The sequence below is a fragment of the Acinonyx jubatus genome, chromosome D3 (genome assembly GCF_027475565.1).
Source record: "Acinonyx jubatus isolate Ajub_Pintada_27869175 chromosome D3, VMU_Ajub_asm_v1.0, whole genome shotgun sequence".
NCBI classification, from domain to species: domain Eukaryota; kingdom Metazoa; phylum Chordata; class Mammalia; order Carnivora; family Felidae; genus Acinonyx; species Acinonyx jubatus.
The window spans coordinates 13,617,486-13,640,867 of NC_069392.1; the positions used below are offsets into that span (position 1 = coordinate 13,617,486).

At 57.5% G+C, this 23,382-nt stretch overlaps 1 protein-coding gene across 1 annotated transcript in view; it reads right to left on the reverse strand.

Moving 5' to 3' along the window:
* The window catches only part of TESC (tescalcin), a 51,762-nt gene that overhangs the window by 678 nt on the left and 27,702 nt on the right, over positions 1-23,382 (reverse strand). The window contains exons 3-7 of the mRNA XM_027043803.2: positions 11,555-11,635; positions 7,193-7,332; positions 5,522-5,583; positions 5,312-5,419; positions 1,539-1,586 (exon numbers count right to left, since the gene is read on the reverse strand). Coding sequence (XP_026899604.1) covers positions 1,539-1,586; positions 5,312-5,419; positions 5,522-5,583; positions 7,193-7,332; positions 11,555-11,635 — 439 coding nt within the window. The remainder of the gene's footprint in view (positions 1-1,538; positions 1,587-5,311; positions 5,420-5,521; positions 5,584-7,192; positions 7,333-11,554; positions 11,636-23,382) is intronic.

Genomic DNA, 23,382 nt, shown 5'->3' on the forward strand with positions numbered 1-23,382 from the left:
GGCTCAGAGGGGATCATCCGTGGAAACATTCTGTAAACTATTAAGTGCTGTGCGTTAGTCGCACCGTTTCATTAAGCCATCCTCTCTAATTAAAAGGTCACGACAGTTTGGTCTTTATAGCCTCCCTGGGATAAGCCACCTCGGTTCTACGAAGACAAGCTCGTGCCCGGGAAGGGCAAAGAAGTCCACAGGCACGTACCTGGCACGGGTTCTGCTGTGACAGTCCACCCTGGCCACGGCCCCGGGGGACATCTGACCCGAACTGCCACGCTACGAGCCCCCCCACTCCCAGGACTGCGCTTGCCAGCTCTTTGGCCACTCGGCGGTGGGGTGGGGGGGTGGCGGCCCAAGAGGGCCGCAGACGGAGAAACGGCCAGACCTGGCTCGGCCTCCCCACTTGTGAGAACTTCTAACACTCAAGCTGTCGCCTGCAGCATCTCCAGGGCCTGCCACCAGGCTGCAGTCAGAGTCCTGCCGGCACCCAAGCTGCTTCCTGGGATCCTGCACCTGTTCTTGGTGTGGTGCCGGGAGGGGGCAGAGAAAACAGACCCGGTTCCTGGGGAAGGTAGTGGGGGCACCGGGGTGCTTTCTGCTAAATGCCAGGTGGGAACAGGGTCACCGGCAAGGCCCAGGGGAGGGGAGGGGCCAGCCGGTCAGGAAGGGCCCCCACGGGGTGGGGACAGGCTTGGGGAACACTGGAGGCCTCGGGCGGGGGGCAGGGGGAGACTTCCGGGGAAGAAGCTGGGTCTCACAGGCTCTTCGCCCTGCCCAGCCCCGGCGGGTGCAAGGTGGAAGAGGCTGCCCACCCCCTTCCTGCAGAGCTGGCGGCTGACTGGCCAGGTTAGCAGCGCAGCCCGGGCGGACTGCCCATCGAGCTGCCCCCGGGCTCCACGGGGCCGTGACCGCCCAAGTCCCGGCCCGGCTCCAGGCCCGGGCCCATCAGCGCCCTCAGGCGGGTCAGAGGCTGGCGCGGCAGGCTGGACTGGGACCTCTGGGTCGCGTTCCCCTGACCTCCTGTCCTAATCCCAGAATGAGCCTGGTGGCCCGCTGTCGCGGCACTCGGCACCAGGCACAGGGCAGGCGGGTTCATCTCCCTCCGCCGCCGGGCACCTGCCAGTCCGAGCAGTGAGGGGGTCCCAGTTCCCAACCTCGGAGCACGTTTGTGACGGCAGGGGCCTGGTGTCCACCCGTGGGGGCTGGGAGAATGGGCAGCTATGTCCAAGGCACGGGAGAAGCGAGGGGCTAAACCCCACACCGCTGACTCCACTATGTGACTCGCAGGCATAGAACATTCCAGAACCCGGTTCCAACTGTCAGCAGTGACGCTTCTGACATGGGGACCGGGGACTTGTGGGGGAGAAGCGGTATCGTTGCGGCCCTTTTGTATGGCTCCAGTCGCTCCGACCACGTGTGACTATTGCTCTCCCGATAAAAATAAGTACAGCCGTGCATGCCCCCTCTCCACAGAGGTGCCAGTGTCCTCCTGCCCAGCGGGCAGGAACCCCCCTCAGCCCCCACCTCTGCTCCTAGACACCCACCTTCAGGAAGTCGTCGAAGGTGATCCCCTCGTACACCTGGTCAGGCTCCTGGGGACAGAGCACACGCAGAGTGAGCGGCCTCCCGGGAGACCCCCATCCCCCCCCCCCGGGACGCAGATGGTCGGGCCCATTCAGTCACGAGAAGCGGGGGTCCCTCCGGACCTGCTGCTTCCAGCCGGAAGCCAGTCCCTCCGAATTCCAACTCGGACTGGAAGGGAGGGTGCGGGCTGACCAGGGCCCCATCCAAGGCCCCCAGGCAGAACCTGGTGGGTGAGGGTGGAAAGGAAGGCGGTGGGCACAGAGGCACGGGCTCCCCTTCCCCCCGGCCACCCTGCTGCCATTTCCCGGTCCTGCGTCACCATGCCCGCACTGACCCTCTGAGCTCACAGACCACTGGGGCAAGGGGGGTAAAGGGCCGGCCCGTGCGGCCCACCCCTCTCACCCAGTGAGTCACCATGATAATGCCTGCCCGCTGGGCCTCTCACCCACCTAGTCATGGCCAGTGCCAGTCTCCACCTGTGTCCTTCCTGCTCTGGGCACACATGACCTCATGAGACCAGAGGTGGGGCTCCTGCCCCTCGTACGACTATCTCGGGCTCTGGCACACTAAGTCTCCCCAGACCTCACCCCTGCCTGCAGCACTCTTTGTGACCGAAAGTCCGGCTGCCGTCCCGTGTCCGTCAACAGAAGACCGGCTAAATAAATCGTGGTCCTCCATGCTATTGATTACCAAGCATCCATTAAGAAGGGGTCGATCCCTACATGCAGATAGGGAAAAGGCTCCAAGATACATAGTGGAAAAAAAACAAACACGCAGAAAGAGGTCTGCAGATCCGTGCACGCATTCCAATTTCTTCCTGTATCGCTAACCGGACTGTCGCCATCTGCCCTGGGGACGTGTGGGGTCAGCAGAAGCAAAGGAGTCCGGTCAGTTCCATTGTGTGCACGTCAAAACTAAAAGACACACGTGTACGTCAGTGTGTGTTGGAAAATAAACTCCAGCGAGGATGCTTCCCTCTAGGGAGGAGTGGTTGAGGGGGAGAAGGGCACAGAGAATTCACCTCTCCTCCTATACCTCCCTGCAATTTTTTTTAACCTTTTTAATGTTCTATTTCTTTTTGAGAGAAAGCGAGCATGAGTGGTGGCGGCCGGGGTGGAGGGAGGCAGAGAGAGAGGGAGACACAGAATCCGACGCAGGTTCCAGGCCCTGAGCGGTCAGCACAGAGCCCGACGCGGGGCTCGAACTCACGAACCGCGAGATCATGACCTGAGCCGAAATTGGATGCTTAACTGACTCAGCCCCCCAGGCGCCCCTGGAGTTGTTCTGATGTGTATTAAATAGCAGGCGCTCAGTGTCTGCTATTCGGGTTCTGTTCTCAGTCCCATTTTACAGATAAGGCCACTGAGGTGCACAGAGGCAAGGTCACCTTCCTGTCCAGGTGGGAGTAGCACGGCTGACTCCAAGTGTCTGATAGGATTCTTCACCCTCTGGGGTTTCTTTACACTTGTTTTCAACACAGAAAACAAATCTATATATGCGTCTTAATTTTGTAAATGCGACCAGTTCTCCAATCCCCGGGCAGGTCCCTGGGGCTCCCTGCTCCTCCCGCCCAGGGGCGCAGGGAGAGGCGGGTGCCCTCTCTCTGAAGGCAACCCCCAGGTCCCCTGGGGCAGCCGAGGGGAGCTAATTATAGACCAGGCTCTGTATCCTGGGTGGGGGCGGGGAGGGGGGGAACCCAAGCTGAGACCCCAGCCAAGCAGCCCCACCCTCAAGCCACAAGACCGTCCAGAGAAAGCACTCTGGGAAGAAAGCACTGCTCCGATCAATAACCGGCTCTGGAAGTCCATTAACGCGGGGCGATGGATCGGCTGGCTTCGGTGGGCTGCACAGGCTGGAACGCTCGGCATCCCTGGAGGCTGGATGGTATTGAACCGCGCGGCCGGCCCTCGCCCTGTGCGTGCGTGTGCGTGGCTCACGTTTATCCGGCTGACGTTGACACGAGAAAACATTTTCAGAGCACACGGAGGACCCGTAAGTAGAGAGAGAGGCTCGGGACACACACCTGGGAGGCAGCCACGGGCTCTCAAATAGCCCCGCTTCTGAGGTCGTGTGCCTTTTATGCAGATGAGCAGCTGCCAGCTGCCAACAGTTTCACTGCAGCAAATTAAGGAAACTGTCACCGGTTGCCACCGGAGCGAGACGGGAGCAATTTGGAGGAGAGTGTAATTAAGTCAAATGGGAATTTGGCTCCGCAGCACGGCAGGGGGATCCCTGCGCGGAGGTCGCCGGCCCTTTCTGCCACAGTTAATCTGCTGAGTGGGGGGTGGTTTCACCAAAGCCAGACGCCTCCCCCTGGGCCCCAGAAGCAGACCGATAAAATGCAGACCAATAAAATGACCACAGCCCCTGCCTCTGGGAGCAGGCCCCGGGCGTGCCAGGACCCTCGATGGCAGGCCGGGGGCACAGACAGCAGGTTCCGGCAGGAACACACCCCTCCACTCGGGCCGTGCTGAACCCAACTCCGTAAAGGCATCTAGAGCCACAGCCGCTTTAAGCACAAGGTGTGAGGAGGTCGACGGTTCGGTGGGACCCACCGAAACCCTCAGGGAACGCGGTCATCGAGACGGTCAGGTGCCCGTCCTGTCCTCAAGGTCCCCCGGGGCTCAAAGCCACTGTGCCGGGCTAGCCAGGCTAGACCCGGTCCTACGAGAGTGTGTCCAGCGGGCACAGTAAAGATCACTGCCCCCAATTCCAGAAAGTTCCTTATATCCTCGGGCCTCAGTTTCCCCACCAGTAAAATGGGACTAAAAACCTATGAAACAACGCACGTCTGCACATGCCGTGCGGTCACGCTCAGGGAGAGGAGCCTACCTGCGGGTGCCCCACACGCCCGACAGCCACCGCTCGCCGGGCCCAGTGTGGCGACCGCTCGGCTCACCGTCTGTTTCTGAGCCCCTCCAGTTGACAGCTCTTCACTGGGGACCATCCCGGCCTCCTGCCAGGGACATCTGGCCACGTCTGGGGACACCCTTGGTTGTCACGACTAGGAGGGGGTGACTGACGTCTAGTGGGCGAAGGCCAGGGACGCGGCTAAACACCCTACGACACACAGGACGGTCCCCACCACGGACGGCTGTCCCGCGTGGCGCTCTGAGAAATGACCCAGCCGCTTCCTACCAGCGCAGCCCCGACGAGCACGTGTGTGGAGGCTCCAATGCTCCCGCCTGCCTGTCCTCCTCCCCCCTCAGCCCTGCCCCCAGGCCCCCGGCAGCCGCACGTCCCCCTCCACGGCTACCTGCCTCTGGCCCCCGCATCACTTCTGAGGCCGGCCGGCCGGGGACTCCCCCTCCACAGTCGCCAGCCCCGAGGCCAACACCCCCCTCCTCTGTCCCGTTTACACATGCCCCCCACTCCCAGCTCCACACGGGTCCCCAGACTAGGTGGCCCTGCTGACCCCTTCTCCAGACCAGAAATGCCCTCCCAGCCACTCGTCAACTGCGTGTGGCACGCTGACAGCAGGGCTCGGGGGGTGGGGGGTGGGGGAGAGGCTACACACTGCGGGGGCTGCCTGGCGGGGTCTCCACTCCAGGGGTCTCCCCGGGGCGGGAAAGCAGTGGGGTAAGAGCAGCGAGTCGCACAGGCACCACCAGGCCTTCCAGAAACACGGACCACAAGCAGGGCAAGGTGTGGGAGTTAGCCAAGGGGCAGGGGAGGGGACCGGAGATTCTGGGGACCTGGCTCCCCCGCCGCCCCCCTCGGGGACCTGGCTCACCATCTGCCCCACGCACACGCTGGCCGCCTCCATCATGGCCCCGTCGGCGATGGAGCGGGCCGACTCCTTCTCGATGTGCGGGTTTCCCGACAGCAGCTCCTCTACCACCTGCCGGGCGAGTAGACACAGGGTGACCTTGGGCCTCCGTCCAGGCCACGGGGCGGGGAGGTGCCAGGAGCCCTGGCCCGTGGGCAGAGGAGCATACTTTACATTTCGATATTCCTCCAGGGTGATGCGGCCGTCGCTGTCCGAGTCATACATGTGGAACAGAACTGGGGGCGTTGGGGGGGGAGAGAGAAGGGCTTGGTCAGGAGGGGAGCCCCGGGTCCTCCTGCTCCCCCAACCTTCCTGCTCAGAAAGCTACCTCCAAATGAGCAAAAGACACCCATAATGAACCCTAAACGGCAACCGTAGGGGTCAAGGGCAAAGGCCATGGGTCCAGACCGCCTACTTCCTGGCGGGTGACCTTGGGCAAGTGACCTAACTTCTGAGCCTCGGCTCTCCCACCTATAAAACGAGGGCAACAACAACAACAGTGTCCACTTCGAGGCGTCCCAAGGGCTCAGTGAGCCACCGAGCTGGGGGGTTAGGGACCAGCGGTCCCAGCACACTGTCAGCGCAGATGCGACACTCTCGTCGAAGGGAAGACAAATCAACATGATCCCAAAATGTCACTTCCTCGAAGACCCAAGAAGGCAGCTACCATCGGCAGGTCGTGGACCCCGCTGCCCATGTTCCAGACCCCTGGCTGGTCTGAGCCGGTCCCTGGTGGGCCCGAAGGACACCAGCACCTCCTCTCCTCTGGTTATCCCACTTGGTGACAGTCCTTTGTTCCTTTACTGGCATCACGCAGCATCCGGCAGCCCAAAGAGGCCAGGAGCCGAAGGGGGGCAAGCCCTGCCCCAGCGGCTCACCCTCAAACTCACAAAGTCCCCGGCCCTGACCCCGCATGGATCAGACGCCCTGAGCCACGCAGCGTGTGGCAAGCGTCATTTCTTCTCATCCACACGTGACCCCGTGAGGCAAGGCTGCCCTGAGCCCGTTTCACAGACTGCACCGTCGAAGCTCAGACAAGTTAACGTGTTTGCCCACGGCTGCCCCATGAAGGGAGGGGAAACCAGGGGCCCCCACGACCTCTGACCTGGCCCTTGGAGCAGGTGGGCAGCTGGGCTGCCACCAGGCTGCCCCCGGTCCAGGATGCCGTCGGAAGGCCTCGGGCCACCCAGCCCGGGAAAGTTCCGGGCAGCCCTCCCGTCTGCATTCCAAAGCTAAATACAGCCCAGCCCCCGTGTTTACATGTTCCTGCCGATGAGGCTGAGCCTCGGGTGGGGTGGGGGTGGGATGTCAGGAGTCGTGGGAAAGTCCACACGGGGGACGGACATGTGACTCACGGGACCCTGGGACCCTGTGCTGCTTGGCCAGCCCAGATCACAGCCAACCCTGCTCCAGAGCCCAGAGGCCCGGGGGGTTCCTCCAGGACATATCAGCCAGAGGCTCGTCCCATGAACTTGGCATTTGAGGCGCCTCGAGGACGAGGGAAGCCAGGGTCTCTGCCTATGTGACCTCACTGAGCCTCACAACGGGCTGTGTTCACCATCAGCACATGTCCTGGTTCAAGGCCACACGTCTGCCTAGTGGAAGGGGCCCGACTGGAGCCCAGGTCCTTGCTCTGTTCCCGTCACCCACTCCACCCCCCGCCATTCCCCCAAAACACCAGCTGCTGGGGGGTGTCCACGAGGAGGCCACCACGGTGCGGCCTGGGAGGAGAAACACCAGTGGGGGCCTTCCTGGGTGCCATAACCTGGGACTGGCGTCCCCCCACCCACCCCTCCATGCTCGCCCACCGCCTGCCGCAGGGGCGCGGCTCCCACGCTCACGCACATCTCAGCTTCTCCTTCCGGCACAGCTGCACCTGCTCCTCGTCCATGGTGGTGTCGATGGGCCGGAAGTAGGACATGATGGTCAGGAAGTCCTCAAAGTTGATCTCGTCGGCCAGGCCACTGGATCCCTTGCGCAGGTTCCTGTGGGAGCAGAGACGGGAAGTCAGCGACGGATTAAACGCTGGACCTTACCCTTTGAGCACCGATGCTTCGGAGAACTCGGCCCTTCTGGGCACACGCCTCGCCCACGGGGGCCGTCCTAGCCTTGGGTTCTGTTTCCCAGCAAACTGCTTATGGGGTGCGGGGCAGCGGGGGGGGGTGGGGAGGAGGTGCTGCCCTCTCCGAGCTCAGCATGAGGGGGGCGGGGGGAGACACACAGTTGCACTGCTGTTGGTGAAGGCCGGGGTGGAGAGCTGCTGGGTGTGCCTGGGTGCAGGGCGGGGCCCTCAAGGGTGGGGAAACCAAGGCACCAAGCACTTCAGTAACTCACCAAACTGACCCTTTCCTTCAGATCCAGGGCGGGCAACCGCGGCCCGCGGGCCAAACCCTGCCCGCTGCCGATTTTTGTACGGTCCGTGAACCGAGGGAAGGGCTTTTATGTTTTCGAATGGTTGCAAATAGGTTTTCGGGGAGAAAAAACCCGAAACGGTAGCAGCGCTTCATGACAAGCTTTGGTAAAAATCACATAAAATTTGCAAGTCAACGTCTATAAATAAAGTTTTATTGGCACACAGCCACGCCCGTTCATTTGCTGTCTGTGGCTGCTTTCCTGCTACCAAGGCAGAGCTGAGCAGCCCTGACAGACACCGCATGGCCCACGAAGCCTAAAATATTTACTCTGTGGCCTTTTGCAGAAAAAGTTTGCCGACTCCTGCTGTCTATCAGCTGCCTCAAACTCTAGCACAGTGGTCAGCTTGGCTGAGTAATCGCTTTACTACCAAAATGAAAAGTCTACTCTTAATTTCAGGGTTTTTTTTTTTAGCAAGTCAAGGCGGGCTCCAGGTGGTCGCCGCTGACCTGCTTTTCAGAAGGGGCAAGAAGGGTTCGTGTTCCAGGTGAGGCTCAAGCTGGGTCAGCCTCGTGGCTGGCCCGGTGCCAGGCATACAGCAGGTGCTCAGCAGACGGGCAGTTTCCCTTCTTTTCTGCAAAGATGCCCAGTTCAGACACTATTTTTCACCCTTAACTTCCCGAGGATCCCGTAAGATGGAACCCTTCGAGGTGGGGAAGGACCCTGCTCACACCGCCCTCCAGACCGGCTTCTCCGTCCACAGTCCTGTTCCTGAAGGGTCTCGGGAGGCAAGGCTGACCGTGGTATTTCGTGCGAAGAAAATTCTGTCTCTGGCGCCCCCCCCCCCCCCAAAGTCCTTCTTCACCACGCCCCTCGGAACTTCTAGGATGAGGAGTGAAGAACTACGGGATATACGGGCTCTTAGCTGCAGCGTCCAGGCTGTTCTGGGGACAGGCTGGGGGAGCCCTTCCTCAGTCGTCCCCTCTTCAGAGACTTCCAGGCTGCCTGCCCACTCGCCTACCTGCCATGGCCACCCAGCCCCGCCATTCCCAGCAGGACCCTCCCCCGCTGTGCTCCAGGAGCAGCCACATGGGCTTTTGCAAAACGCAGATCAGACCCCACTGCTCCCCTGCCCGAAGCCGTCCAGAGGCCTCGGTTCTCAGGGTAACCCCAGCTCCCCCACCTGCTATCTCAGGCCCGGAAGGCGGGTATTGGTCTCACCAGCCACCCCAGCCCTGGACAACCCTTCCTGCCGCACTCCGGCCCCCACAGGCTTGTCCGGATGTCTATCTTCTGGACACTCAATATCCCCCGACCGCCTGACATCACTTCCTTCCTCCTGTGGCAACACCGCGTCTGCACCAGCCCTCCGCCAGCTGTCCTAACTCCGGACCCTCCGAGGAAGGGGGTGCTTGTCCCTCCTGCCTCTCACTGACCGCCCCGAAGTCCAGTCCCCGAGCCGGACAGAGGCCTCAGCTCCGCCCCGCTCCCACGCCCCCGTCCCCTCAGCCGACACCTGAATGCCACCCGAGAGCTGAAAAACCAGCTCCTGAGGCCGCTCCCAGTTCCCACGGGTGACGGATGAAAGCCAAGCTGCAGCCTCGGGTCAGATTTAAGGCCCCCAAACATTCTCGCCCACGCCAGGAGTGCCCTCTCTCTCTCGTCCGAATACGCTCCCTGCTAGGGCAGTGGGGAGGAATGAAGGACCAGCCTGCGCGTTCCCGGCCCCGGCTGGCTCCCGCAGGCCCCGGGGAGCCGGCTTTGCTGGTCCCTCCAGGGCCACCACCCTCTCCCCACCCGAGTGGACCTCGTGCTACAGGAGACACTGGCCCCTCCAGCTCCACCCCACGGAAGGCTGGGTCCCTGGTGCCGGGCCAGCTACCCAGGTGGCCAGGTCCGCACGGAGCCTTTTGGAAACAAGCGTCCCCTTACAGACCCACACGCGGCAGGCACGCAGACAACGCGCACACATCCTCACCCCTCACCCCTTGTCGTGCCAGGCACCACTAGGCTCTGGTCACCCTCTGCCATCTTCCTGTGACACCTTTCAACCCTAGACCCCAGCCCTAGACCCCCCAACCCATATCAACTCCCCCGGCACCCCCTCCCGCCACCTGTCAGCCTCACTGCCCACCGAGGCCTCCCTCCGAGACCCTTCACGCAGAACCAGGGTTACAAGGAGGTGGGGGCTCTGAATTCCAGCCCCACCTCCACCACGGACCATGCGCCTCCCCCCCCCCCCCCCCCCCCCGGCGACGGGACAATCCGCCGTGAAGGTTCCTTCAGCGCCGGCTCGTCACCTCCAACCCCAGACCGGACTCTCGCTCCGTCCTCTGGCATCCCCTCCCCAGTGGCGCAAAGCTGCCCACGGCTCTCCGGCTCCCCTCAGCAGCCCTGCCTCCAGCCTGGGGGACCGCAGGACGCCCCCTCCTGGGACCCGGGCCCCTACAACGCGCCGGCGGCCAGAGTGTGCGCCCCCCCCCCCCCCCCCCCGCCGCTCTCAGGTTGAGGTCAAGACCCCTCTTACTGGTCAAGAGGCCGCACGATGCAGCTCTGCCCTCCGCACCCCTCTCCTCTTGCGTGGCCTGTGCTCCAGCCAGACCTCCTTTCTGCCACACACACTCGCTGTACTTTCTCGTGCCGCAGGGCCTTTGTACATGCAGTTCTGTCCTCCCAGAACACCTCCTCTCTCTGCTTTGCCTCATTAACTCTTGGTCACTGTCTCAGGCCTTGCCCTGCATCTTCCAGGGCATCTGAGGACTCCTACCCCTATCCCATGAACAGGGAAGGCCCAGAGAGGGAGGCACAGCTGGCAGAACCAGAGCTGAGTGGCTCAGGCTCACGAACCTGAAACCTGTCTGGAAGTCACTGCCCATCTTCTGGCCACAGCATGGCTGTTCCCTTCCTCCCTCTTTCTGCCGGTTCTCCCGGTTTCTCGGCCATCTCTGCAGACACTGGCTGTCAGGCATATGGTCCTGGTGTGTTTGCCCACAGGCCCTGGCAGCCTGGAGAGGGCGTACCCGACCCGAATCTTGCTAGAGCCTCAGACAGAGCGAGCCTCCATCCAGTCACGAGAGTCTCGCAACTCCGACAACGCTGGACAGTTGAGGACACGAGCTCTGCTTGGAGCCTCAGCTCTGGGACACTGGCCCAGGTGCACCGCCTCCCTGGGCCTCAGTTTCCCTGTAAGTCAGGGCAATGAGCAGAATGATAGCCAACCTGGTACATGTCAGCAATCCTGCAAGGCAGATGCTATCGTTACATCCATCTTACAGGTAAGGAAACTGAGATAGCCTCTGAAATCACCCTCAACGATCCCCACCTCCTGGCACTCAGCCCCGTGTGGTCCCCTCTCCTCGCGTGGGAGGCCCTGGTGACTCACTTCTCATGAAGAGGACACAGAAAAACTGATGGGAGGTCCCCGAAGCGGGGCCTGCCGGCAGCCACTTGTGTGAGCTTGGAAACAGAGCCGCCCCCCGTCGAGCCTTCAGATTGCTGGAGCCCCAGTGCCTTTGAACCCGAGAACTCAGACAGTTTGCCCGTGGGTCCCTCATGTACAGAAACAGTGAGGTGGTATTTGTTTTAAACTGCTAAGTACTGGCATAATTTGTTACACAGTCATAGCTAACTAATACACAGGCCTAGAGGGACTGAGTGAGCTGCCCAAAGTCAACGAGCCAGAGTTGTCTGACCCCAAGCTGTGCTCATAACTCCTACTCAAAGCAACTCCCTCCTCTGCTCAATGGCTTAAGGAGACATTCGGAGCACACAACAGCATAAGAAGGTACAAAGGGAAAACACTCCCTCAAGGCCAAAGTCATCTGCCATTGGGCCGGTTCAGGGACAAGGGCCCACCTGTTGTCGAAGAAGGCACGGACGATTTTGGAGCGGATCGGGTTGAGCTCCAGGTCAGGAACATTGTTGAAGTTCTCTTTGCTGAGTTCCAGGAAGGAGAAGCACCAGGAAAAGAAAGAGGGGGGGAAAAATCAAATGTCAGATGGCAGGTCCACCACTTATCGGGCCGTATTTTTAATCCTGAGCCAATCCCACAAGAAGAGTCCAGAGATGAGACTGGAATGTGCTGCACTGATCTGCCCCCACTCTAACCTTTGACTGGCAGGAGCTGGGAGGATTCGGAGGCTCAAAGATGTTACGTGTCCTCAACGTTCACCCTCAGAAAAACACAGACACGAGATGTGCACCCCACCCCAAGGACTCAGAGACCACCGGAGGCCCATCACAGACCCCCAGGTAAGGAGACCCTGGTTGGGCCATTCTGGAATTGGGGCGGCAGAATGGTGGCTTGGACACCAGAAGATGGTCTGACGAGTCCTCAGTGGGTGGCGTGGAGAGTTCCTGCGTGCCCCAGCAATGCCACTCCTAGATATACGGCCAAGAGAAATGAAAACACACATCCACGTAAAGACTCGTACGTGCGTGGTACAGCAGCCTTACTCATAAGAGCCACAAAGTGGGAATCTCCCAAGTGTCTGTGAACCGATGAGCGGATAAATTGTGGTCGATTCTCCAGCCATAAAAAGGAAAGACGTAGGGATCCACGCTGCAACACAGAGGAGCCTTGAAAACACTAGATGTGCTGAGTAAACGCAGCCAGACGCCAAAGACTACACAGTGTTGATTCCATCTACACGAAACATCTAGAACGGGTAAATCCGTAGAGACAGGAAGTAGACCGGTGGTTGCCAGGGGCTGGGAGAATGATGGAAAGTGACAGCAAAGGTACAAGGTTTCTTTAGAGGATGATCAAAATATTCTGAAATTGACTGTGGGGCTGGACACACACCTTCAAGGATTCTAAAAGCCACGGAATTATATACACTTTTTTAAGATTTTATTTTTAAGTGATCTATACCCAACGTGGGGCTTGAACTCACAACCCCGAGATCAAGAGTCGCCTGCTCTACCCACTGAGGCAGCCAGGCGCCCCTGGAATTATACATTTTAATGGGCAAGACGTATGGTATGTGACCTGTATTTTGGTAAAGATGTTTAAAACAACAAACAAACAAACAAACAAACAAAAACGATGCTGGCTTGGGGTGGGAGAGGGTGAATTTCAAACCCAGCTACCCTGTCACTGGGTCATACAGGCTGCGGGTCCACAGTCCAACCTTCCCACATAAGGCCATCCTCTGTTCTCAGAACCTGTTTCCTACTCACCTCTTTCTTCTGTTCCATGGACTTCAAGGAGTAGTAGCCTTGAAAGGGACCCAAGGCACAGGCTGGTAACCCCAGGGAGCAAGGAGGCACCCCAGGCCAGGGAAGAGGAAATAGCAGCTACTTAAAATGAGAATGTCCAGGGGTGGGATATTCATCAGATCTGGAACTCAAAACTAGAACAAAGCCATGCTGGGAAGGAGGAAGTGCCACATACCTGGAGAATTAAGCACGGTTTGAGTTGGAAGCTTCCCGAAGCACATGGCTGACCCCTGTCCCGCCCCCACCCTACTGATGGGGAGACTGAGGCCCAGAGGGAAACGGAGACCTGGTCCTGGCGTTCAGAATCCCCTGCCCCCGTGAGCCCACCCCGACCCCCACGCTCCTTTCTGTCTTTTTCCTGATGCTCCTGGCCGGGCGGGCTGGTGGGGCGCCGGGCCAAACTCAGGAGCCAGTGTCAGTGGATGCCCGCGTTTTAGATTCCTAAGATCCCAGGTCCAAAGAAGGGGTGCACTCAGGACAGTCGCCTGGGGGATGGAATACTATTTGGCCATGACAAGGAATGTAGTACGGATACATGCTACGATGTAGACCAACCTTGGTTGTAGACCAAGGTTGTAGACCAACCTTAAAGACATGGCACTAAGTGAAGGAAGCCAGGCACGGGATGCTTGGGTGGTGCAAGCCGTTGAGCATCTGGCTCTTGATTTTGGCTCAGGCTGTGATCTCGCAGTTTGTGAGTTCGAGCCCCGCACCCGGCTCGGTGCTGACAGCTCAGAGCCTGAGCCTGCTTCGGATTCTGTGTCTCCCTCTCTCTCTGCCCCTCCCTCACTTGTGTGTTTTTTTTTCTCTCTCTCTCTCAAAAGTAATTCAACATAAAAAAGGGAGGGGAGGGGAGAAAAAAGAAAAGAAAAAGGAGCAGCCTGGCTCAAAAGGGCCACGTATGAGAGGACCCATTTATACTTGGTGACTGGAAGAGATAAATCCATAGGGACTGAAAGAAGACGACTGGTTGCCAGGGGTAGGGTGCTAGAGGGGTTGATGGCTAATTAGTACAGGGTTTCAAAATTTTTTTTTTCAACGTTTATTTATTTTTGGGACAGAGAGAGACAGAGCATGAACGGGGGAGGGGCAGAGAGAGAGGGAGACACAGAAGCGGAAACAGGCTCCAGGCTCTGAGCCATCAGCCCAGAGCCCGACGCGGGGCTCGAACTCACGGACCGCGAGATGGTGACCTGGCTGAAGTCGGACGCTTAACCGACTGCGCCACCCAGGCGCCCCAAGTACAGGGTTTCTTTGGGGGGTGGTGACAGAAATGTCCTCAAATTGATTGCATACTTTCTTTTAATATACTTTTTAAAATTCTTTTAAATGTTTATTCTTAGAGAGGGACAGAGTGTGAGCAGGGGAGGGGCAGGGAGAGAAGGGGAGACACAGAACCGGGGGCAGGCTCCAGGCTCCGAGCTGTCAGCACAGAGCCTGATGCAGGGCTCGAACCCATGAACCATGAGATCATGACCTGAACCAAAGTTGGAAGCTCAACCAAGCCACCCAGGCGCTCCTAATTACGTACTTTAAATGGGTAAACTGTACAATAACGTGCATTATATCTCAGTACTGCATTTTTAAAAAATCCCCTAAAATACATCTAAAAACCAAAAAGCAAAGAACCACTGCACTGTGACTGTATTTACATAAAGAACAAAAGGTACCAACACTAAGCCCTGCAGCTGCTTTCGGGGAGGGTGACCAGGAGGGGCCGTGGGGAGGCTTTGAGGCTGAGAATGTTCTGCTCTCGATCTGCGGGTCGGTCATGGGTATGTTCAATCCATGAAAGTCCCTCTCTGTGACCCGACACATTTCTGCTTTTGTCTGTGCACATCATACCCAACTGGAGACAACAGACAGAATGCCCAGAGACCCCGCATGGGAACAAGTCAAGTCAAAGGGGCCACGTGGAGCCGGAGAGAGAATTCTGGGAGAATGGAAAAGCAGCAACCAGCTGCCCCGTGGCGAGTTAGAACACGAGACCCCAAGCCCCCTCTGGCTTTCGTTGGCCAGAGGGTCACGGCTAATTCCTCCTCAGCCTCAGTTTCCTCATCTGTAAAGCAGGCGCACAGATGCCATAGACGGAAGCTTTCACACGCCCGAGAGCATGCAGCATGGGGACAGGGACTCTCATTTCCATAGCCCCACATTCTCAACCTCATATGGCTGGGGGCATCACAGGTGCTCAGGGAGCGGAGCGGAAGGGGTGGTGAGCACGGGCGGGGCTCGCCTCCCGGTTCATTCTGTCCTGAGCACCTGGCTGGCACCAGACTCAGTTCCCCTCCCAGGTGCCCAGACCTTTCAGCTGCTCCCAGGACTTCCCCTTGGATCCTTGGAGACCATGAACCCCCAGCTGTGGCTTGCTGAGCTCGGGAATGGGCTACCAGAGGAGCTGTCCCCCAGAGCTGCTGGAAGGAGCATACTGGGGGACACACCCGGGAAATGGATCTGGTTAATTCCCCGGAAGGGAACAGAGACCATCGACAGGGAAACTGCGGGTTCTAGGGGGTTGGGAGAAACCCGGGCTTATGCTGACTCTGGAAGGAGGCAGGATAGAGGGAAGAAGGACCTCACAGAGCCTGACCAGTGTCTACAGAAGAATGGTAATAAGAAAAGAAGGCTGACCTCCCACTGACAGCAGAGGAGGTGAGGCAGATACTCGGACGAGGGCAGTGTCCTGGGTCCTGGCATCACAGCCTTTGGCGGGTCTGTGCAGGTGTCTCAGAAGCCCAGCTGCCCTTGCTCCCTCTCTCCATGGGTGCCTGCTGGATTCCCCCTCAAATCTCAGCGCTCCCTCACACGGGCACCGTACTGATGCCCCGTGCCTCAGTTTCTTCATCTGTGAATTTGGTGAACACCTAGCACCGCCCACGGCAAAGGGGATGTGAAATCAAGTGTACCCAGGGTCTGGTTCAGGATCTGCTCCTCACCAGGCCCATCATCTTGGGTGAGCCTCTCCACATCTCAGAGCCTCAATTTCTCCTCTGTGAAATGGGGATCATGGGAATGCCTAGGCAGTATCATGGGGTTAACGAAATTACTAAATCCGATAAACACACATAAGGTACTTAGGACATTGCCTGACACACAGCGAGCTCTTAATTTTAAAATGAGAATAATAGGGGTGCCTGGGTGACTCAGTTGGTCAAGCCTCCGACTCTTGGTTTCGGCTCAGGTCATGATCTCGCAGTTCTTGGGTTCGAGCCCTGCGTGAGGCTTCTCACTGACCGTGTGGAGCCTGCTTGGGATTCTCTCTCCCTCTCTCTGTCCCTCCCCCACTTGCTCTCTGTCGGTCTCAAAATAAATGAATAAAAACTTAAAGTAAATAAATATATATGTATACACACACACACATACGTATGCATGTATTTAAAAGTAGAATAATAATACCAACTAACCTATTACTCCCAAGGTGTCTGGTAAGTGCTCTAAGAGATTTACCTTATTCTCCTACAAGGCAGACACTCATCCCCATGTTAAAGATGGGGGAAACTGAGGCAGAGAGCTAAAGAACTGTCTTGTGGCAAAGAAAAGAGACAGGCAGCACTCAGAATCCCCAGGGAGCAGACGCTAGCAACACTTGGGTCCTGGCTGCCGGTCTCGGGGACACTCCCGGATATTTGCCAACCTCCTTTTTGAACGAGTCGATTGCAGGCCTCGGGTCCAGAGGAGCCTGGGAGAGGCTGACCGCAGTTTAATGTCCCATAAACGCCAGTTTCGGTCTTGTTTTCCTTCCTCCCCCACCCCCACCGCCAGGTGCCCACTGGGCCGGTAGAACCGGCTCAGCTGAAGGTGTCGGGCCCAGGCTGCGGCCCGGGAAGGGCTCTGCTCCACCCAAGCCCAGGGCTCTGAGGCCACAGCTGATAGGTGGTGACCGGGGATCCGGCCATGGGGCCCCTGTGACCAGCGGGGAGGGGTCCCCCACAGAGACCCCAGGGGCACACAACTTGCACACCTCCTCTGGATGGGGTGGGGGATCGAACCCCCGGGGGTTTAAGGATTCTCTGCACCCCCCTCGCCCGCATCCTGAGGGCTTTCCCAGGGCCAGGCTGTGCTAAGCGCTTTGCAAACACCGCCACGTTTGATCTGCCCCACACACCCACAGTCCCCATCGTGCAGGTGAGAAAAGGAGGCCCAGGGAGGCCAAGTGAGGAGGCCACAGCCCCACAGCTAGGAGGACAGCTCTGAATCCGGCTCTAACCGCCCTGTGCGCTTCCTCACACTTGCTACTTCCTCTGGGTTGCACGGTTTTACTTGAAAGAGAGCACACAACTGAAATCTTGGTTGGGGATCTGCCCCCACCCAGCCCCGAGAGGCCCCATCTGGGACCCAGAAAGAAGGCAAGACAAGCGTCCAGCCCGCAAGGGAAGGAAAGACTGAGCAACCACCAAGGAGGGGCTCCTCCTCAAGCCTCGTCGTGGGGGCCGGTTTCCGGCAGCTCTGAGGGCCAGCTTCTCTGCCAGGCCCTCTGCCGGCTTGGTCATCCTCAGCCCCCGCCGGGCCTGACCCACCGGGAGCTGAAGACCCAGCGAGGCCCCAACGGCCCCCAGCCTGGAATTCCAGCCTCCCTGCTCTCACCGGCCCAACGGAGAAGGGTCTCTACCTCAGGGGCTGCCTGCCCGACTCTCCTGGAGGCCCCACCCTGGGGAACCTGGGGACCCATGGGGACTCACAAAGGAGGAACCAAGAGTCACTAGCCGTGCGTCTCCCCGGGCAATGCTGAGCAGCTCAAAGTGTCATCCCTGGGCCAGGAGCATCAGTCTCACTTGGTGTGTGACACACAGAGCCCTTAGCTGGCCCGGAATCAGAGCCTGCATTTTAACGTGATCCCCGGGGAACTCGCGTGAAGGTTAACGTTTAAGAAACGCTAGGAATTCCCTAACTGTGCCAGGCGTTTCTCCCGTCCACGTGCCTTTGCACGAAAGCTCTGGCAGAGGAGCACCTGGGTGGCTCAGTCGGTTAAGCGTCCAACTCTTGACTTCGGCTCAGGTCATGATCTTGCAGTTCGTGGGACTGAGCCCTGCATCAGGCTCTGCACACTGCGCAGCCTGCTTGGGAGTTCCTCTCCTACCCTCTCTCTCTCTCTGCCCTTCCCCAGCTCGTGTACACACATTCTTACTCTCAAAATAAACACTAAATACGTGTGTGTGTGCGTACACACACACACACACACAAAAAGCCCCTGGTCCCCTTGCCACCAGGCAAACGCCTCTTTCAGTGACTGGGACAGTGTCACCAACGTCACCCTTCCCCACCACACGCTTTCTCAACTCCTCCTGTATCTGCTCCAGGCCCATACCCAGCTGTCCTCTCAACACCTGCCACGTACTGATCACAGGGACCTTCCACGTGCCAGGCCCGCTTCCAGGTGCTGGCTTCGGCAGTGAGTGGGACAGACATCACCCCTCCTGGGATTCCAGCAGGGGAAATGAGACAGAGGGAAAATGACCTGCCTCGGGCAGCAATGAGCACTTTGCAAGCACACCAAGCAGAGACAGGACAGAGACCCCAGAGAATCAGATAAAGTCTCAGTGGGGTGACCAGGAAAGGTGACACATGGCAGAGAGCAGAGGGTGGCGAGTTCTCAAACCCCCGGGGAACACGGGGCCGTGTCTGGGGACCTTTTCGGTAGTCACCCGGTGGGGGGGGGGGTCCCAGAATGTGCTCTACACCCTACCATGCACAGAACACCCCTGCCCCCACACACATTCTCCAGCCCCAAGTGCCAATAGAAACCCCGCTCTGGAGAAAAGCATTCTAGAAAGCAGGTCATGAATGCGTTCTAGAGCTCCGAGGCGGGAACAGCAGGAACAGCCCCGTGCCCGGCACATGCCAGCCCTCAGCTAACGGCAGCTGGGGCTCCTATGTATGCACCTGACTGTGAGCAGTCCTTTAACTTGACAAAGCAGGGGTGAGTGCTGCCGGGGGATGCAAACCAGGACGAGGAGTTAGGACTGGAGCAGGAGGCTGACAGGCCAGGAGGGAGGTAGGGACGAAGGCCCATCGCACAGGGGTCTGCCACTGCCTCTGTCTAGCGCCCCTTCCCTCTTGTCATCACACAGAGCTCCTTCTGTCCCTTCTGTTCTAGTCCAAACGTGGCCACCTACCCCAAGGTCCTTCTCCCACCACGGTCCCAAGACATGCACCCTCCCCGTCCTGTTTCCTTCCCTCATCTCACATGTGATGAGCTTGTGGGACGCGTGGGTGGCTCAGTCAGTTAAGCATCCGACTTCCGCTCAGGTCATGATTTCACTCTTTGTAAGTTCAAGCCCCGCGGTGGGTTTTGTGCTGACAGCTCAGAGCCTAGAGCCTGGAGCCTGCTTTGGATTGTGTCTCCCTCTCTCCCCTATTCATGCTCTTTTTCTCTCAAAAATAAACAAACACTAAAAAAAACTAAAGAATACATGTAACGAACTTGTGTGCATGCTAAGTTCCCTCTCCGGTCCTCCCTCCCCGCACCCCCACACGTCCCCACTCCAAACAGAAGCCCCCACTACCTGCTTCTGCAAGCAAGGGCTGAGTCCTTCAGCTTCCGGGGGAAAGAGTCTCTGTAAAAACTTTCTATTCAAGTACTTGCGAATTATTCGGGTCCATTTAGAAAGCTTCGTCCTGTTTCAGGGACACCTTGCACCCCTCACACTGAAGGGACCCCTGCACGGCTCTCCGGGTCACCTAAACAGACAGGAGAGCGGGCCCGCTTGTGCCCACTGTGGCCTGGGGAGTTTTACAAGCAACCGTGGGTTCTTCTCTTTCAGATGAACATGCGCCATCCAAGCTGACGCCTTAAAGGGAAGATGCGTTAACTCCCGGAACCTGTTAAACACTGACAGCAAAATGGCCTGAGGATGAAGGCAGGGCCTCAACTCTTCACTGTTGTGAGTACTTAAAGAAAGGGGAAAAAAAGGAAATTTCTAGCTATTCGACAAGTTAAAAGCAAAGGTACTGGATTAAAATGACTTACTTTAGACAAATGCAGTGTGATCACTGTAGGCTCTGGCTTTTCTTCTAAGCAGGGAACACCCTCCCTAAGTAAACCCATCAAAAGATGCAGCTTTAAAAAAATTTTTTTAATGTTTGCTTATTTTTGAGAGAGTGAGACAGAGTGCGAGTGGGGGAGGAACAGAGAGAGGGAGACACAGAAATGGAAGCAGACTCCAGGCTCTGAGCTGCCAGCACAGAGCCCGACGCGGGGCTCGAACCCATGAACCGTGAGCTCATGACCTGAGCTGAAACCAAGACTAGGACGCTCCACCAACTGAGCCACCCAGGTGTCCCTAAAAGATACAAATTTTAAATAGGAAAATATTTGGGGGCCTCCAGCTCTGCCTCTGAACCCCCCAGCCCTGCTGGGTGACCTTATCCTCTTGAGCCTCGGTTTCTCAATCTGGAAGATGGGATAATGGTGTGAACTTCACAGGCTCCCTGAGACCCCTAGGACCCCACGTGTGGCCATTCAGCCCCGTGCCCGGCACATGCCAGCCCTCAGCTAACAGCAGCTGGGGCTCCTACGTACGCACTTGACTGTGAGCAGACCTTTAACTCGACAGAGCCGGGGTGAGTGCCGCCGGGGGATGCAAAACAGGACGCGGAGTCAGGGCTTTGTCGGTGCCCTGGCGGGCAGCCTGTCCGAAGACTGCCGTATGCTTTGGGGACGAACAACGAACACCGCTCCCCGCCTTCGCCTCGTATGTCCATGGTTCCATTCACGCCACGACTCACTCCACACTCGGGGGCCTGGTGAATCTACAAATATTTTTGCGGTGTGGCTTTACCTAATCAGCCCTCCTACTGGCCTGCAGCACTATGTCTGACGTATGGCACAGCGTCTATTTCTGGGGCTTCGAGAGCCTGCTGCGGGCACTCTCAGGAAGTCAAATTTGCTGTTTAAGACATTCACCAGTCGAGTGGCCCGACTTCAGAAAGAAAATGTGCAAGCAGCAATTATTGTATTTTCCTCACTACCTGCAATCCTTGGGGTTTCCTTGGGGAGGGGCTTCCCTGCTGGAAGAAGAAAACGTTTTGAGGACAGAAGTCTCTGCATAGGATTGGTACTCAATGTGTCACATGACCATTTTCTACTCAAGCATTTCTCCAAGAGGCCATGGAGCTTTGTGGTCAGGGTGGATTCAGGTTTTGGGGGGCCCTTAAAGAAAAGTAATGCAGCATTATGAATTTTTGTTTTTAAAATTTTTTTAACATCTATTCATTTTTTGATAGAGACAGATGTGAGTAGGGGAAGGGCAGAGAGAGAGGGAGACACAGAATCCAAAGCAGGCTCCAGGCTCAGAACTGACAGCACAGAGCCCGACGTGGGGCTCGAACACACGGACCCTGAGATCATGAACGGAGCCGAAGTTGGACGCCCAACCGACTGAGCCACCCAGGCGCCCCGGATTTTTGTTTTTTAAATCAGATGCTGGGCTTTGTAAGAAACACACGCACACACAGAGCGGGAGTCCTGACACATCAGCTTTGAGGCCTCAGGGGTGAGGCCATCCCTGGACATCCTAGGATAATTTTTAGAAGGAGAGGAGACCAACCAAACATGGATAGGAAAAAATGGTGGGTTAACATTAAATCCGTTTTGGCAGTTTTTACTCGGTTTTGATTTTTTTTTTTTTTAAGCTATATACAACTTATCAAAGTCACAAATTCAGAAACTCAATTCTTCATTAATAAGATTTTATATTTTTTAAAGTTTATTTATTTTGAAAGAGAGCAAGTGGGGGAGGGGCAGAGAGAGAGGGAGAGCGAGAATCCCAAGCAGGCTCCCCACTATCCACGCAGAGTCGAACCCATGAACCGTGGAGATCATGACCTGAGCCCCTCTTCATTTTTTAATGCAACTTACAGAACTTATTAGGTCTATGTTTAAAGCCTGCAGGTTTAAATGGCCACTTTTAAGGAGCCTTTTGCACTGGAGGTATTTCCTCCCCCCCGACCCAAACCCCTGCCTCATGGGATCCTAGGCTCTCGGGCACCTTCATTTTCTGAGAGGCAGGGGCAAAGGGTGCTGCCTCCCACACCCCTCACAGACTGCGGTGCTGGGGGCCTCGCCCAGCGGACCCCAGTCAGTGCCTTTCACCAAACTCAACCCTAAGGAAGCAAAAGCTCCTTTCCCTACTCAGAAACCCCAGCATAGCCCACAGCCCCCCCAGGTGTGCCCAAGTATCAGAGAGCACCCCCCCCCAGGGTCACTCGAGAACCCCCTGGCAGTGTGGGGATGGTGCTAGGGACCAGATCACAGCCCAGGGCTGCTCATCCTTCTGCCCTAGGAGGGTGGGCAGGAAAGCCCGCGGGACCGAAAACCTGCCCAATCATCCTTTTCCGGGTCCTGAGAGACAGATTAGGATCAGGCAAAGCGGGTCTGGGAGGGGCTTTTCAGGCAGGCCTGTTTGCATAGAACACTGTGGCCTGTCACCTCCTTCCTGCTGGGCAGGGCTGTCACCATGTGCAGCTGACGCTACCCTCCCAGCAGAGACTAGGAAATTAGCGAGCAGGGGCTTTGGTGGTGGGAATTATACATGCCCACCGTGGATGGTAAGGGTCCTCAGATGGCAGATGAGGGTGACTGAGGTCCTGAGACCACTCACAAGAAACGTCCACAACTTCCTTACAGAGGCATCTCAGCACTGAGCTCCTCTACTTACGAGCTGTGTGACTCAGGCACAGGTACACGACCTCTCTGAGCCTCCCGTCTGTAAAATGGGGAGAACAGGTGTTCCTACCACTGATTCCTGTGGGGTTTTTATGAGGCTCAAGTAACGTGCTCCAGCTACGCAGCACAGAAAACGTGCCCAGATGATAACAGCTTACATCGGTGAGCAATTCCTACGAGCCAGGCCCCAGATAAATTCTTTCCCGGGAATATGTACATCCTCTGGAGGGAAACAGTATTAACAACAACGGGTCTCACGTACACCATGCTTCATGGCGTATAAAGAGAACTTTGGTAGTCCTGGGGTGCCTGGGTGGCTCAGTTGGTTAAGCCTCCAATCTTTAGTTTGAGCCCCACATTGGGCTCTGTGCTGACCGCTCAGAGCCTGGACCCTGCTTCAGATTCTGTCTGTCTCTCTCTCTGCCCCTCCCTCCCTCCCTCTCCCTCTCAAAAATAAACATTAAAAACAATTTTAAAGAATTTTGGTAGTTCTTATACTCACTTTTGCCTCATTACTTTGGTCTCATTCATTCATTCATTCATTCATTCAACCGACCAGTTGTACCCCCGAGCATCTAGAACGTTACCAGCCCTGAACTGAGCACTAGGCCCAAGAAAAAAAGCCCCAGTTCCCGCCCTGCATGGGGCCAGCTGTCTATTAGGGGCACAGTTGCAATTCTGTAAGTGGCAGGTTGGGGCACCCCCAGGAGGAGGCCATGGGAGGACAGGAGGTAGGGGGTTATCCTGCAGGACGTGGTGTCCACACTGAGACCTCAGCAAAGCAAAAGCCAGCATCTAA